Genomic DNA, 13,816 nt, shown 5'->3' on the forward strand with positions numbered 1-13,816 from the left:
TCCTTTGCACATTTAAAATGTTTTTGTTTGTTGATGGTTAAGTTCACAATTAAAAAAAATTGTCTACTAAGTTGTAGAAGGCTTATAATTGGTGTCAATAGAGGAGCTATGCCATTGAAATCATGGATCCTTGGAAAAGGGAAGTCTTTTTAAGTTTAGGTGCTAACTGATATGCCCCAAAATTGAATGGTGAAAGAATTAAGTAGACCCTACCTGAAAAGCTTTTCCTGTCCTGCAGTAGTTTTCTGAAAACTTTGGAATGGAATTAAGGAAGAAATAAACTATGAAAATTGTGTTAAAACTATAAGCAGCCAATGCAACCAAGATTAGGAGGGAAGCAGAAAACTGGGAAAGAATTTTTACAACTAGTGTCTCTGATAAAGGGCTCATTTCTAAAATATATAGAGAACTGAGTCAAATTTACAAGAATACAAGTCATTCCCCAATTGATAATTGGTCAAAGGAAATGAACAGGCAGTTTTCAGAGGACGAAATTAAAGCTATCTATAGTCACACAAAAAAAATGCCCTAAATCGTGATTGATTAGAGAGATGCAAATCAAAACCACTCTGAGGTATCACATCACATCTATCAGATTGGTTAACATGACAAAACAGGAAAATAATAAATGTTGGAGAAGGTGTGGGAAAGTTGGAACACTAATTTGTTGTTGGTGGAGCTATGAGCTGGTCTTACCATTCTGGAAAGCAATTTGGAGCAATTTTTATAGCCCACAGGGGCTATAAAAATATGTATACTCTTTGACCCAGAAATACCACTTCTAGGGCTGTATTCCAAAGAGATCATAAAAATGGGAAAAGGACCCATATGCACAAAAATATTTATAGCGGCTTTTTTTGTGGTGGCCAAGAACTGAAAATCGAGGGGATGCCCATCAATTGGGGAATGGCTGAACAAATTGTGTTTCTGAATGTAATGTACTATTGTGCTATAAGAAATGATGAACAGGTGGACTTCAGAAAAACCTAAAAAGACATATATGAACTGATGCTGAGTGACGTGAGCAGAACCAGGAGAACATTGTACACAGGAGAACATTGTACACAGTAACAGCCACCTTGTGTGAGGACTGATTTTGATAGACTCAGCTCTTCTCAGCAATACAAGGACCTAAACATTTCCAAAAGACTCATGATGGAAAATACCATCCACATCCAGAGAAAGAACTATGGAATCGGAATACAGAGAATGTTTTGCTCTGTTTTCTTTCTCATGGTTTCTTCCATTTGTTATAATTCTTCTATGCAACATAACTAATGTGAAAATGTGTTTGATAGGAATGTATGTGTAGAGCCCATGTCAGATTGCATGCTGTCTTGGGGAGGAAGGAAGGAGGGAGTGGGAGGAAATTTAAAACTTACAGAAGTGAATGTTGAAAACTGAAAATAAATATATTAATAAATTGGGAAGGAAAAAAAAACACTATAAGCATACTTTAAATGCCATGATTTCAAAGTCAAATCTCTCAAGTACCACCAGGGAATCAAACTAAACCAATCTTTAGCACATGAAAGAGCCTTATGTATTTTTGTTATTAAATACTTTTTAGAAATTAATGAGGTACAAACATTGTACAGGATAGTAAAATTAAAGCAATTTAGAAATACCTTTGAAGGTCCATTTAATGGGCATGACTTAATATATATGCTAAACACATTTTCAAAGTTATTGTACAATGATGACACTTTCCAGATTCAAACTTACCTTGAGACCATGGGAACCATCTTAGATGTGTATTGTTATTCCAGATATATACTCACTTATTAAATCCCATTCCTCTTTTTTGTTTAAATTTAACTACATAGTTCCTTTTTTTATAGGAACAAGACAATGCTATACAAAATATGCATAAAAAAATGGAAAAATTAGAATCTGAACACCTTGATTGCTCTAACCTTCTACGGCGACAAACAAGTGAACTCGAATTAAGCTCTTCTCGAGAGGAATTACTTAGAAAAGAATATGAGGTAAGCTGTCATGATCCTCTTCTACTCCGATATTATTCTACCCAGGAACAATCAATCATTGCTTTCACAAACAATGGTAATATATTTTGCAATTTGATACATGAGGGGGAAGAAGTGATATTAACGATAGTGGGAATAGCATTCTGATTTAATAATCACATGGCGTATTCACTTTGACTCATACACACACTTATTCTTACCAAATCTGGAGGCATTTCACCCCCAAACATTGTAGCTTGCCTTCTACGTGCTAGTCCATTAGTCTCATAACTCTTTCACTCCAGATATTCGGTGAGATAGCTTGAGAGTATCAGAGAGAGCATTGGATTTGGAGTCAGGATAAATGGGTTCACTTTCCCAGCTCTGATATTTACCTTGTCACCTTAGGTTATTTAATATGTTCAGGCCTCATATTTCTCATGTGTAAGATGGGGTAGTAATAATAATGATAGCTAACATTTTTATAGCACTTTAAGGTTTATAAAGAATTTTATATACATTGTCTCATTTGATCTTTGCAACATAAAGAAATAGGTGGTATTATCATTTTCATTTTACAGATGGGGAAACTGAGGTGAAGAAAGGTTAAATAATTTGCCCTGGAACACGTAGTAAATTATTGAATTCAGATCTCCCTGACCCCAACTCCTGACTTATTATCCACTAGGCTGCCTAATGAATGCTACTTTGCTGCCTAAATTCACAGGGTTGTTATGTGTAAAATAATATGTAAATCTTAAAACAATACACAAATGAGGGTTCCTACCATGATTTTTTTAAAAAATATTTGATTCTCCTAGATAAGCTAAATGATTTACTTTGTATCTGGAAGATTATTTTTAAGTCTATTTTTATGTTATCATTGTGAGGTTTGAAGGTAAATAGTTCCATTTTAAAGATGAAATAGTAACATAGCACATGGCTCTGTGCTTTTTAATATTTTTATCAGTGAATTGGATAAAGGCATGATTGTCATGCTTATCACATTTATGTGTAACAGAAAGCTGGGAGGGGCAGTGTACACATTGAACGACAGAGTTAGCATTCCACCAGCTCATGATGGTCTAGAACTATGGTCTGAATCAAAGAAGATGAAATGTAATGAGTATGAGTGTACATTCTATGATTTGGGATAAAAGAAATCATGTGTAAGTACAAGATAGGTGTGCCCAGAGAGAAGTTTACTTGAAAAAAATCTATGAATATTAGTGAGCTGCAAACTCAATTTAAGTTAACACTGGTAGTGAAAAAAGGTGGATTAACTGTGGGAAGACAGTTTCATTAATACACTGCACTGTTGGTGGATCTTTGAATTTCTTTGACTATTCCAGAACACATTCGCAATTGTGAAAGTGACTAAATTGTTCATATCTTTTGACCTACCATTACTGATACTGGGCATGTACCCCAAAGAAGTCAAAAGCAGAGTAAAATAAAGCATTCATTGAGCATTTATTAAATGCCCAATATGTGCCAGTCACTACATTAAACACTGGGAATACAAAAGACAAAAATGAAACTGTCTCTATCTTCAAAGAGCATGTATTATGTCTGAAGAGACAACATGCACATATATAATGTACATATATATATAATAAGTATATATAAATATATACACACAATAAATAAGGTAAGTTGTTTTTGTGGGGAGAGAACTAGCAGTTTCAGGGAAATACTTAGCCCTCTGGAATCCTGATTAGTAATTACATTGATAAGAATTACTATTTTAAAATTTTTTGCCTCTATGTAAGGCCTAACTGTAAGTGAAACATCTTTTCCACCCATTGGATAGGCCTCAGGTGGGGCCAACAAAAGGAGGCCCGATTAGAGGCAGGCCCACACCTTTGTGATGCCAATCAGGGATTAAAGACTCTTCCCACCCCCTCAGTAGACCTCAGGTGGGCCAACAAAGGGTGGCCTGATTAGAGGCAGGCCCACACCATTTCACTAACTGGGTGTGAGACCCCAGGCCCTACACCTTTCTCCTAAGTAGGCTCTGAGCCCTCAGGGCTCTGAACAGGGTATGAGAGCTCTGACGTTTTTGCTTTTGGGGCCACACTCATTGAAAGAGTGTTGGTGACAAGCCTCTGGGTAGCTGCATTTAAGCTGCTTCCAGCTTTGAAAACCCAGATGTTGGTGCTTCTCTCTGGTAACTATGTATTGCTGTGGATGGACTGATTTGTGTTTATTTGCTCTGTTTATATAATGTGTGCTTGTAATTTCTGTTTGTATTCTCTCTGAAGTTCAGGATGCTGGCTTTTCCCCCTAAACTAAGTGAATGATATATGTGTGTTTATAAAGTAAGATTGTTAACCCCTTAAAGTTGCTTTCCTTAGAAAAGCAGATCAAAGAACCTGTGCTAGCAGCCCTTCTGTGTGCTGGTGTTGTTGGACTTTCACCCCCCACAACAACTGCTAGCAGTATTGTTGTTGCACTCTATCATATTGTTGTCATTGTATAAATGGTTCTCCTGGTTTTGTTCACTCTGTATTAATTCGTACAAGTTTTCCTGAGTTTCTCTGAAACTCTCTTTCATCATTTCTTACAACACTGGTATTCTATCACGTTTATTACATACCATAACTTGTACATCCATTCCCCAATGTCTGAGGGACATTCCCTCGGATTCTCATTCTTTGTCACCTCAAAGAGCTATAAATTTTTTGCGGGGTACATCCTTAGGGTTTTTTTAGGGTTTGTTTTGCTTAGGACTAGTTCTTCTCTTAATCTATCCTCCATTAATTCCCTCTTCCTCCTTCTTCACTTTCCCTCACATTTCCTTGTTCAGTGAAATGTATTTCTCTACTCATTCCTCTGTGTGTGCATGTGTATATATGTGTATATGTATATATGTGTGTGTGTGTATGTATGTATGTATGTATATGTTGTTTTTTCCTTTTAACCAATTCAGAGAGTGCGAAGTTAAAGTGTCAGCTACTCCCTTAACCCCTATTCATTTGTACAGGTGTGGCTTCCTATGTATCCTGATTATAGGAGATATGTTTCTCCAACCTTCTCACCCCTTCTCACTGCTCTCCATGGTATTCCTTTTTACTTTTCTTTCCATTCTTCTTCCAAGATCATCAGGCTAACATAACAGAACCACTAACAGGCCCTGTCTAATTAGACTCCCTTCATGATCCTTGATGTTGGTGATATAGAGTTCAGATGGAACACGTGTGTGAGCTCCCATATTTGAATGTAACCACTTTGTCTTTTAGTCCTTACCATTCTTCATTCATTTTACCTTTTAATGTTTCTCTTCCGTGTTTGAACATCAGTGTTTTAATGCCATTCTTTTTTTCATCAGGAATGTTTGGAAATCCTCTATTTCATTAAAGGTCCATTTTTATCTTATAGCATTATACTCAGGTTTCTGGGTGAGTTATTCTTGGCTGTTAAGCCTGTACCCTTTGCTTTCTGTAATACTGTATTTCAGGTTTTCCCCTGCTTTATTATGGTAGCTGCTAAATCATGTGTGATCCTGACTGTGGCTCTTTGATTCTTGGATTTTTTCTTTCTGGTTGCTTGTGGGTTTTGTTTTGTTTTGTTTTTAACCTGGAAGCCCTGGATTTTCACTGTGATGTTGCTGAGAGGTTTTCCTTTTGAGGTTTTATTCAGAAAGTGGCTGGTGTATTTTTTCTGTACCTGCTTAGCCCTCTGGTTTTAAGAGGTCTAGACAGTTTTCTTTTAAAATTTCTTGAAATAGGACACTTTTTTTGTGTATGTTTTGATAATCCAATGATTCTTCCCCCCCGCCCCATTTATTTATTTAATATTTTTAGTTTTCAGCATTGATTTTCACAAGAGTTTGAATTACAAATTTTCTCCCCATTTCTACCCTCCCCCCCACTCCAAGATGGCATATATTCTGGTTGCCCCATTCCCCAGTCCGCCCTCCCTTCTGTCACCCCACGCCCCCCATCCCCTTTTCCCTTACTTTCTTGTAGGTCAAGATAGCTTTCTATGTCCCATTGCCTGTATATCTTATTTCCTAGTTGCATGCAAAAAATTTTTTTTTAACATCTGTTTTTAAAACTTTGAGTTCCAAATTCTCTCCCCTCTTCCCTCCCCACCCACCCTCCCTAAGAAGGCAAGCAATTCAACATAGGCCACGTGTGTATCATTGTGTAAAACCCTTCCACAATACTCATGTTGTAAAAGACTAACTATATTTTGCTCCTTCCTATCCTATCCTCCTTTATTCCGTTTTCTCCCTTGACCCTGTCCCTTTTCGAAAGTGTTTGCTTTTGATTACCTCCTCCCCCATCTGCCCTCCTTTCTGTCGTCCCCCCCCCCCTTTTTTAATCTTCCTCCTTCTTTCCTGTGGGGCAGGATACCCAGTTGAGTGTGTATGTTATTCCCTCCTCAGGTCAAATCTGATGAGAGCAAGATTCACTCATTCCCCTTCATCTGCCCCCTCTTCCCTTCCAATGAACTGCTTTTTCTTGCCACTTTTATGTGAGATAATTTACCCCATTCTGTCTCTCCCTTTCTCCCTCTCTCAATATATTCCTCTCTCATCCCTTAATTTGATTTTTTTTTTTAGGTATTATCCCTTCATATTCAACTCACCCTGTGCCCTCTGTCTATATATATATGTATATTGCCTTCAGCTACCCTATTACTGAGGTCTCATGAATTATACACATCATCTTTCCATGTAGGAATGTAAACAAAACAGTTCAACTTTAGTAAGTCCCTTATGATTTCTTTTTCTTGTTTACCTTGTCATGCGTCTCTTGATTCCTATGTTTGAAAGTCGAATTTTCTATTCAGCTCTGGTCTTTTCATTGAGAAAGCTTGAAAGTCCTCTATTTTATTGAAAGTCCATATTTTGCCTTGGAGCATGATACTGAGTTTTGCTGGGTAGGTGATTCTTGGTTTTAATCCTAGCTCCATTGACCTCCGGAATATCATATTCCAAGCCCTTGCGTCCCTTAATGTAGAAGCTGCTAAAGTCCAATGATCCTTAAATTTTTTCTTCTTGATCTTTTTTTTTTCTGGATCATTTGTTTAAGGCATGAAATATCTCTTTTTTAATTTTTTTCCCTTGTTTTGATATATATTATATCTCATGTAGACAATGGCTTCTACTTATTCATTTCAGTTTTTGAGTAGTTGCTTTGGCAAGGTTGTGTACCTCTTTTTCCAAGCTGCTAATTTCCTTTCCAATTCTTCCTTACATATCTCTCAACTCTTTTCCTTTTTTTCGCTTGTGTTCCCATTTATTAAAAAAAAGCATGTCTTTTTTTTTCTAAAGCTTTTTGCTTCATCTCTTCCAGGATTTTTTTTGAGTTTGCGCCCAAGCATTGTTTTCCTCTGAGGCTTTGCTTTTAGACGTTTCAGAGTCATTCTCTTCTGAGTTTGTGTTTTGAGCTTCCTTTCCTCCATAATAGCGCCTTATGATGGTATTCTTTTTTTATTTGTTTGTTTGCTCATTCTTTTAGCCTGCTTTCTGACTTTGGACTTGATGTTAGGTCTGGACTCTGTGGCACTTCTGGAAGGAAAATCTGGGTTAATCTTGTTGCTGCTTTCTTGGGGTCTTGTGTTATTCAAGAATCTCAGGGACAGGCTGGGGATATGCAAGCTTCTGATGTTTAGTTATTTTTCAGTAGTGTCTAACTTTTTGTGACCTCTTTTGAGTTTTTCTTGGTGAAGATACTGGAGTGGTTTGCCATTTCCTTCTCCAGCTCATTTTACAGATGAGGAAACTGAGGCAAACAGGGTTAAGTGCCTTGCTCAGGGTCACACAGCTAGTAAGTATCTGAGGCCAGATTTGAATTTAGGAAGATGAATTTTCCTGACTTCAGGCCTGGCACTCTGTCCACTGCTCCACCTATATGCTCCATTCAAGCATCTAGTCCTCTTAAATGGTCTCATTCAGGACCAAGTCTGATTGCTGCCCCCCTAGTCTTAAGCTCTGCAAGTTTCTGACCTGGGCTTTTGGATTTGAACTATGGTAGACCTCTCTTGGACTTGGACTCTCCTCCATCTGGCAGTCTGTGAGTTCAGAGTGACAGAACTGCATGTTCTCCATTTGTCTGGGTTTTCTGCTTTGGTATTCCTTCACAAGCTTGGGTAAATGCTGAAATTAACAACTTTCTCTGCTCCTAGGGGCTGAGCCACACTGCTGCTTGCTTCTGGAGTTCTTCCTTTCTTGTACATGGCCTGGAAGGCTACCCTGGGCAAAGGTCCCCTTGCCAGTCTGCCCTGGACTTGTGACCCATAACTAGGTAGTGGGTCGCAGACCCTACTGTCTTCCCCTTTGAGATGCCCTGATATGGGTCTGGGAGGTCCTGTCATCCTAGTGCACTGTCTTTCTTCATGTGCTGGAGGGCTTTACAGTGTGCTCCTGCTCTTGGCCCAATCTAGCCTCCAAAGAGATATGATGCCAGGCTGGGCTGGACTAATGACTCACTGTGACTTTTTCTGTTTTTTCCCTTCAGGATTTGGTCTGGTACATTTTCTAGGTTGATTTGGAGATGTTTTGTGAAGGAGAGCTCTACTTTTTGCTTCTTCCTACTTTACTACCTTTGTTCTGCCTGTCTTATAAATTTTAGTAATATCATATTCCTCTTGTTATATCTTTGATTCTGTACATAAATTTCGTTTTGTATTTAACATTAAATTTAAATTTATTTTTTCTGTATTGTGAGTCCATTGAATTGTTATGGGCCAAAAGTTCATATTTCTTGGCAGCAGATTATTTTGCTACACACACACACACACGCCCACCCACCACCCACCCACCCACACACCCACACCCACAATTAAGCACAGCATAACTATTTCCTAAATTCTGTTGGGTTTCAAATATGTATGTGTGTGTGTGTGTGTGTGTGTGTATGCATATATATGTATATATACACACACACACATATGTATATATGTATATAAAGGACCAAGATAACACTTGCGAATAATAACCAAGGGAGAAAGATGCTTCAAATATTTTTAATGGAAGAAATTACTTTAGGTCATGTGCAATTAATTATCAAGCTAAAGGAACTTTAAACCTTCAATCTTGTAAACATTTTAACTTCAGTTGGTACTACTAATTGCATTTCATAAGGTTATTTTTTAATGTGTTAGGTTCAGAGAAATATTGTTCATCTGAGAAGTCACACAGTATGATATAGCTTAATCACCTTAACATGGATCAATGGACTTTTGTATCAAAACCCTGCCCTTTTCAATTTTATAAAAGTGGTGTTGAATACTTAAGAACCAAGGGAAAAGTGAACTGGAAAAAGAAAGATCATTGCTTCTATAAAATACTTTTCAACCAGGAGGGATTTGTTACCTTGGGAAATAAGCTTAACTCAATAACAGCAAAATATAGGTTTTACAAAGTGGAAACTGAAATCTAATTCTAAAAGAACTCTAGAATCTGTAAAAGATTACGGTGGAGTAACTATCCTTACTAATAATTGTTGAATTGCTTCTGTCAATCATACCATATATAATAATAGAACTACCTTAGAATGCAACTTGGCTTTGAAGTTGTACTTCAGACCCTGAAAGAAAAAGGGAAAGAAAATGTATGTCAGTATGCAAAGAGGCTTGTTTTGTTTATTACTTATCTTTTGTAATCATTCATGAAGATAGCCTGTGGAGATGAGTCATTTTTATGCTCAACATGCGGTGTCAGAAATAATTTTAAGCTCCTTTACAAATTGATTATCAATGGTAGATTATCCTAAGAACCATGATAATACATCATCATGGTAAATACAGTAATATGTTTAGCAAAATGCTTTCTTTAAAGTTTATGAAAAACTTTGAGTACTGAAGTTTAAGTTACTTTAAAAAAAAAGTTAGACTTCAATAATTTGTCTTCCATTAATCAGAATTTATAAAGATATAGGACTGGCTGTCTCTGATCTCTGAATGCTCTCTTTCCCTACCTCTGCCTCTTTCAATCTCTAGGATCCTTCAAAGCTCAGCTAAAGCACCACCTTTTTACATGAAACCTTTCTTTATCCCCCAGTTAATAGTGTCTCACCTTACCCCCCCCCATTATCTTGTCTAACCAGCAGGTGTCACTCTCAGATAAATTTTGGCTGAACACTCACTTTTCTAACTCCTCCCATCAGATAGTGCTGAGCAGGACAGATTCTTTCCATACTATATCTTTCTCCTTCCAGTATGCAATCCCAGAAGGCACAGCTTTCTTTTGGTTTATTCCATCTCTCTATCAGAGCCTGGAATTTTTTCCCTGAATTTTTTAACACTGAGATACACCTGGTTCTGGTTTAACAACTCTGACCTGTTTAAGCCTTGGGCTAAATTGGTCCTGAGGTCACATATATTGTCAGTCAGTCAATACATTAAGCTCATAACTGTGTGCCAGGCACTGTACTAAACATTATTGTTACAAAGAAGGTTAAAAGGCAGTCCAAGTTCTCAAGGAGCTCATCATCTAATGGGGATAACAACACGAAAACAACTATGTGGAAACAACCTATATGCAAGATAAATTAGAAATAATCAACAAAGGAAAGGAACTAGAATTAAGAGGGTTTGGGAATGGCTTCCTGTAGAAGGTGGGATGTTAGCAGACACTTGAAGGGATCTAAGAGGTGGAGATGAGGAGGGATCATCTCACATCCATGAAAATGTATGGATTGAGGAGATGGAGTGTCACTGGATCATGGAATATGTGGTAGATAGTAAGATACAAGAGTGGAAGGGTAGGAGAATGGGCAGTTATAAAGAGCTTTGAATGCCAGACAAGATTTTATATTAGATCCTGGAGATAATATGGATCCATTAGAATTTATTGGGTAGGAGATGACGTGGTTAGACTTATGCTTTAGGAAAATCATGACTGCTGAGTAGAGGATGGACTGGAGTGTGAAGAGACTTGTGACAGGCAGAACAACCAGGAAGGTATTGTGATGATGTAGGTATGATGTGATGAGGTTCTCTACTGGGTTGATGATAGTGTCTGAGAAGAGGAGGCATATGCCAGATATATTACAAAGGTAAAATTGATACACCTTGGCAACAGATTGGATAACAGGGGTGAGAAAGTGAGTTGTTCAAGGATGACACCTAGCTTGTGAGCTTGGGGAGTATGGTGGTGCCCTCAACAGTAATGGGAAAGTTGGGGGAAAATATAATGAGTTTAGTTTTGGTCACATTGAATTTAAAATGTATGTTGGACATCCAGTTTGAGATGTCTAATAGGCAATTGGAGCTTTTTTACTAGAGATCTGAGGAGCTAAGGGCCAGATAAGTAGATCTGAGAATCATTAACATAAAGAGTATCAGCTTAAATAATTGAATCCATGGGAGCTGATGAGATCAAGTGAAATAGTCTAGACTAGAGGAAGATGGAAGGAGGACCTAGAACAGAGTCTTATGGGAATTAGTGAGTGTGACCTGGATGAGGAGTGGTCCGATAGGTAAAAGAGTAACCAGAATAGAGTCCTTAAAACCCGGAGAGAAGAAAGTATTAAGGAGAAGAAAATGATTGATGTGGTCAAAACCTGCCAAAGTCAAAAAGGAGAATTGAGAAAAGGCTATTAGATTTGGCAATTATGAGATTATTAATTATTTTACGGAGAACAAAATTTTCTGTTGCATGATGAGAACAGAAGCTAGACTACAGAGAGTTAAGAGGTCAGTGAGAGAATGGGAGGTAGAGGCACGCTGTTGTAGATGGTGGTCACAAGGAGTTTAGCCCAAAAACACTTCCTCTGCTGTCTTAGTTGCTTATTAAAATGTTATTGCAGAGCAGCTGGGTTATTCAGTGGATAGAGCACTGTACCTGGAAGACATGTGTTCTCCAGAAGTCAAGAAAACATATTCACAACCGGTTTTAGATGCTTATTAGCTGTATAAACCTAAACAAGTCACTTAACCCCTCTGCCTCAGTTTCCTTATGTATAAAATCAGCATAATAGTAACACCCACCTCCCAGGATTGTTGTAAGGACAAAACAAGATAATTATTTGTAAAACACTTTGCAAACTTTAAAGTGCTACAGGAATGCTAGCAATTATTATTATTATTATTATCATAACAATGAGATTCTCTGCAGAAGTTCAGCCTGGAGCCCCCAGCCCCTGTAGTTCATGATGAAATCTTGATCATATGGCCAGAAGTCTAATTTCCTGGATGATTTTTATTTCTGTGTTCTACTGGTCACTGGTATTTTCCATTTTCCTCCTTATATGCGGATATGTATCATAATGTAGTTAGGATTATTCATTTTAACATGAAGTAGAAATAAACTGGGAAATGGAAACAGCTTAAAGCAGTAGCAACATTGTTATAGAAGTAACTTCTAGCATAGGCCACGGGAGAGAGTTAAGCCTTTATTTGTCTTTGATTCCCAAGGATTTATCACTGTCAGCACCTTCATTGTTTTTTTTTTTTAAACCTAAATGTTTTTTAAATCTAAGGCTTGACTGTTGGTACCAGCCTTTAGTGCTTACTTATCTCAAATTTTGACACTTGCATTTCAAAACACCTGCAAGGATTTTTTTCTATCCATTTGCCATCACACTGTTGCTGCTGCAAAGCTACTCCAACCTTAGCTACCATCTGCTTTCCTCCTGTTGTAGTCTCAGCTTTCTGTTTACTCTGTCATGGACTTGTTAAAAAGTAATCTAAGTAAAAACAACTAAATTCCTCCCTTTATGTACTTCTTCAGTGCTTCTTAAGACAAGTTGATGACCCAGAGTTCTCGGAAGGTTATGAAGCTCTAGCAGGCCCTATCAAGCAGGCAGGGCTTTGGGAAAAGGAGTAGCAATGAAGAGTTGTCGTTCAAAAGCTTATCAGACCAAGTCTAGAGAGACTCATAACCAGGACTTTGGCTCCCAAGTGACAAACTACTACCTGCCAGGCAGTAGGCACTAGTAATAGGCCCTAGGGACCCCTTACATAAATATTACAAAAATAGCTAAAAAATATTGGGAAATCTGTCCCACCCCTCAGTGCTTGATCCTTCCCTTTCAGGAGAGAAGAATACATATCGTCTCTTTGTTTAGAATTCTAATGCAGTCACATTTAGGAGTCATATTATGACTCGTAATCACTCCATTTACTTTGTTATGTACCTGTTATATCCACTTATTTATAGGTATGTTTTGTCCCCTGATAGAATGTCAGTGTAATGGCAAGCAAAGTGGGACTTTTTGCTGTTTTTTTCTTCTGGAATGCTTCTCAGCATCAAGACAATCAAGTGCCTTTGATTGAGTCTTGTCTTTTTTTTAATCAAGAATCTTTGGTTGAATCAAGAGTCTTTGATGACCTGTTTAAGTCACAAGAGAGCCTAAGTTACATGAGTTTGAGTCACATAGTTGTGACACCCTCTGACCCTGAAGAAGTGTATATATATTCTGAGGTTAGCATTTTGCTTTGGGGGCTCACTCATTGGAAGACTGTTCCTGTGATTTGGCTAGATAAGACTCTGGGTCGCCATTAAGGAGCACCCGTCCCTCCCCTCCGACTTTGAAAAGCCATGTGTTAGTGCTTCTCTCTCTGGTAACTGTGTTCAGACAGAAGCCTGTCTATTGATTTGTGTTATTTTCTCTGTTTGTAATTTCTGTTTGTATTTGCTCTGAAGTTCAGGGTGCTGACTTTCCCCTCTGAACTAAGTGAATGATATAGATATGTTTAATTAAAGTAAAATTGTTATCCCCTTAAAGTTGCTTTCCTTAGAAAAGGAGATCAAAGAATCTGTGCTAGCAGCCCTCCTGTGTGCTGGCGTTATTGGCCTTATACTTCCACAGCAGCTGCAAGCAGCATCGTTACAGTGAGCTCCTTTAGGACTGGTGTCATTTCATTTCTCTTTTTGTGCCCCTAGTGCCTGG

At 37.9% G+C, this 13,816-nt stretch overlaps 1 protein-coding gene across 2 annotated transcripts in view; it reads left to right on the top strand.

Annotated features, from left to right (window-relative positions):
• CCDC171 (coiled-coil domain containing 171) overlaps nt 1–13,816 on the top strand; it is a 496,942-nt gene that overhangs the window by 82,178 nt on the left and 400,948 nt on the right. For both annotated transcript variants that reach the window (XM_036739306.1, XM_036739307.1), the window contains exon 6: nt 1,842–1,988. In XM_036739306.1, coding sequence (XP_036595201.1) covers nt 1,842–1,988 — 147 coding nt within the window. The remainder of the gene's footprint in view (nt 1–1,841; nt 1,989–13,816) is intronic.

The sequence above is a fragment of the Trichosurus vulpecula genome, chromosome 9 (genome assembly GCF_011100635.1).
Source record: "Trichosurus vulpecula isolate mTriVul1 chromosome 9, mTriVul1.pri, whole genome shotgun sequence".
NCBI lineage: Eukaryota > Metazoa > Chordata > Mammalia > Diprotodontia > Phalangeridae > Trichosurus > Trichosurus vulpecula.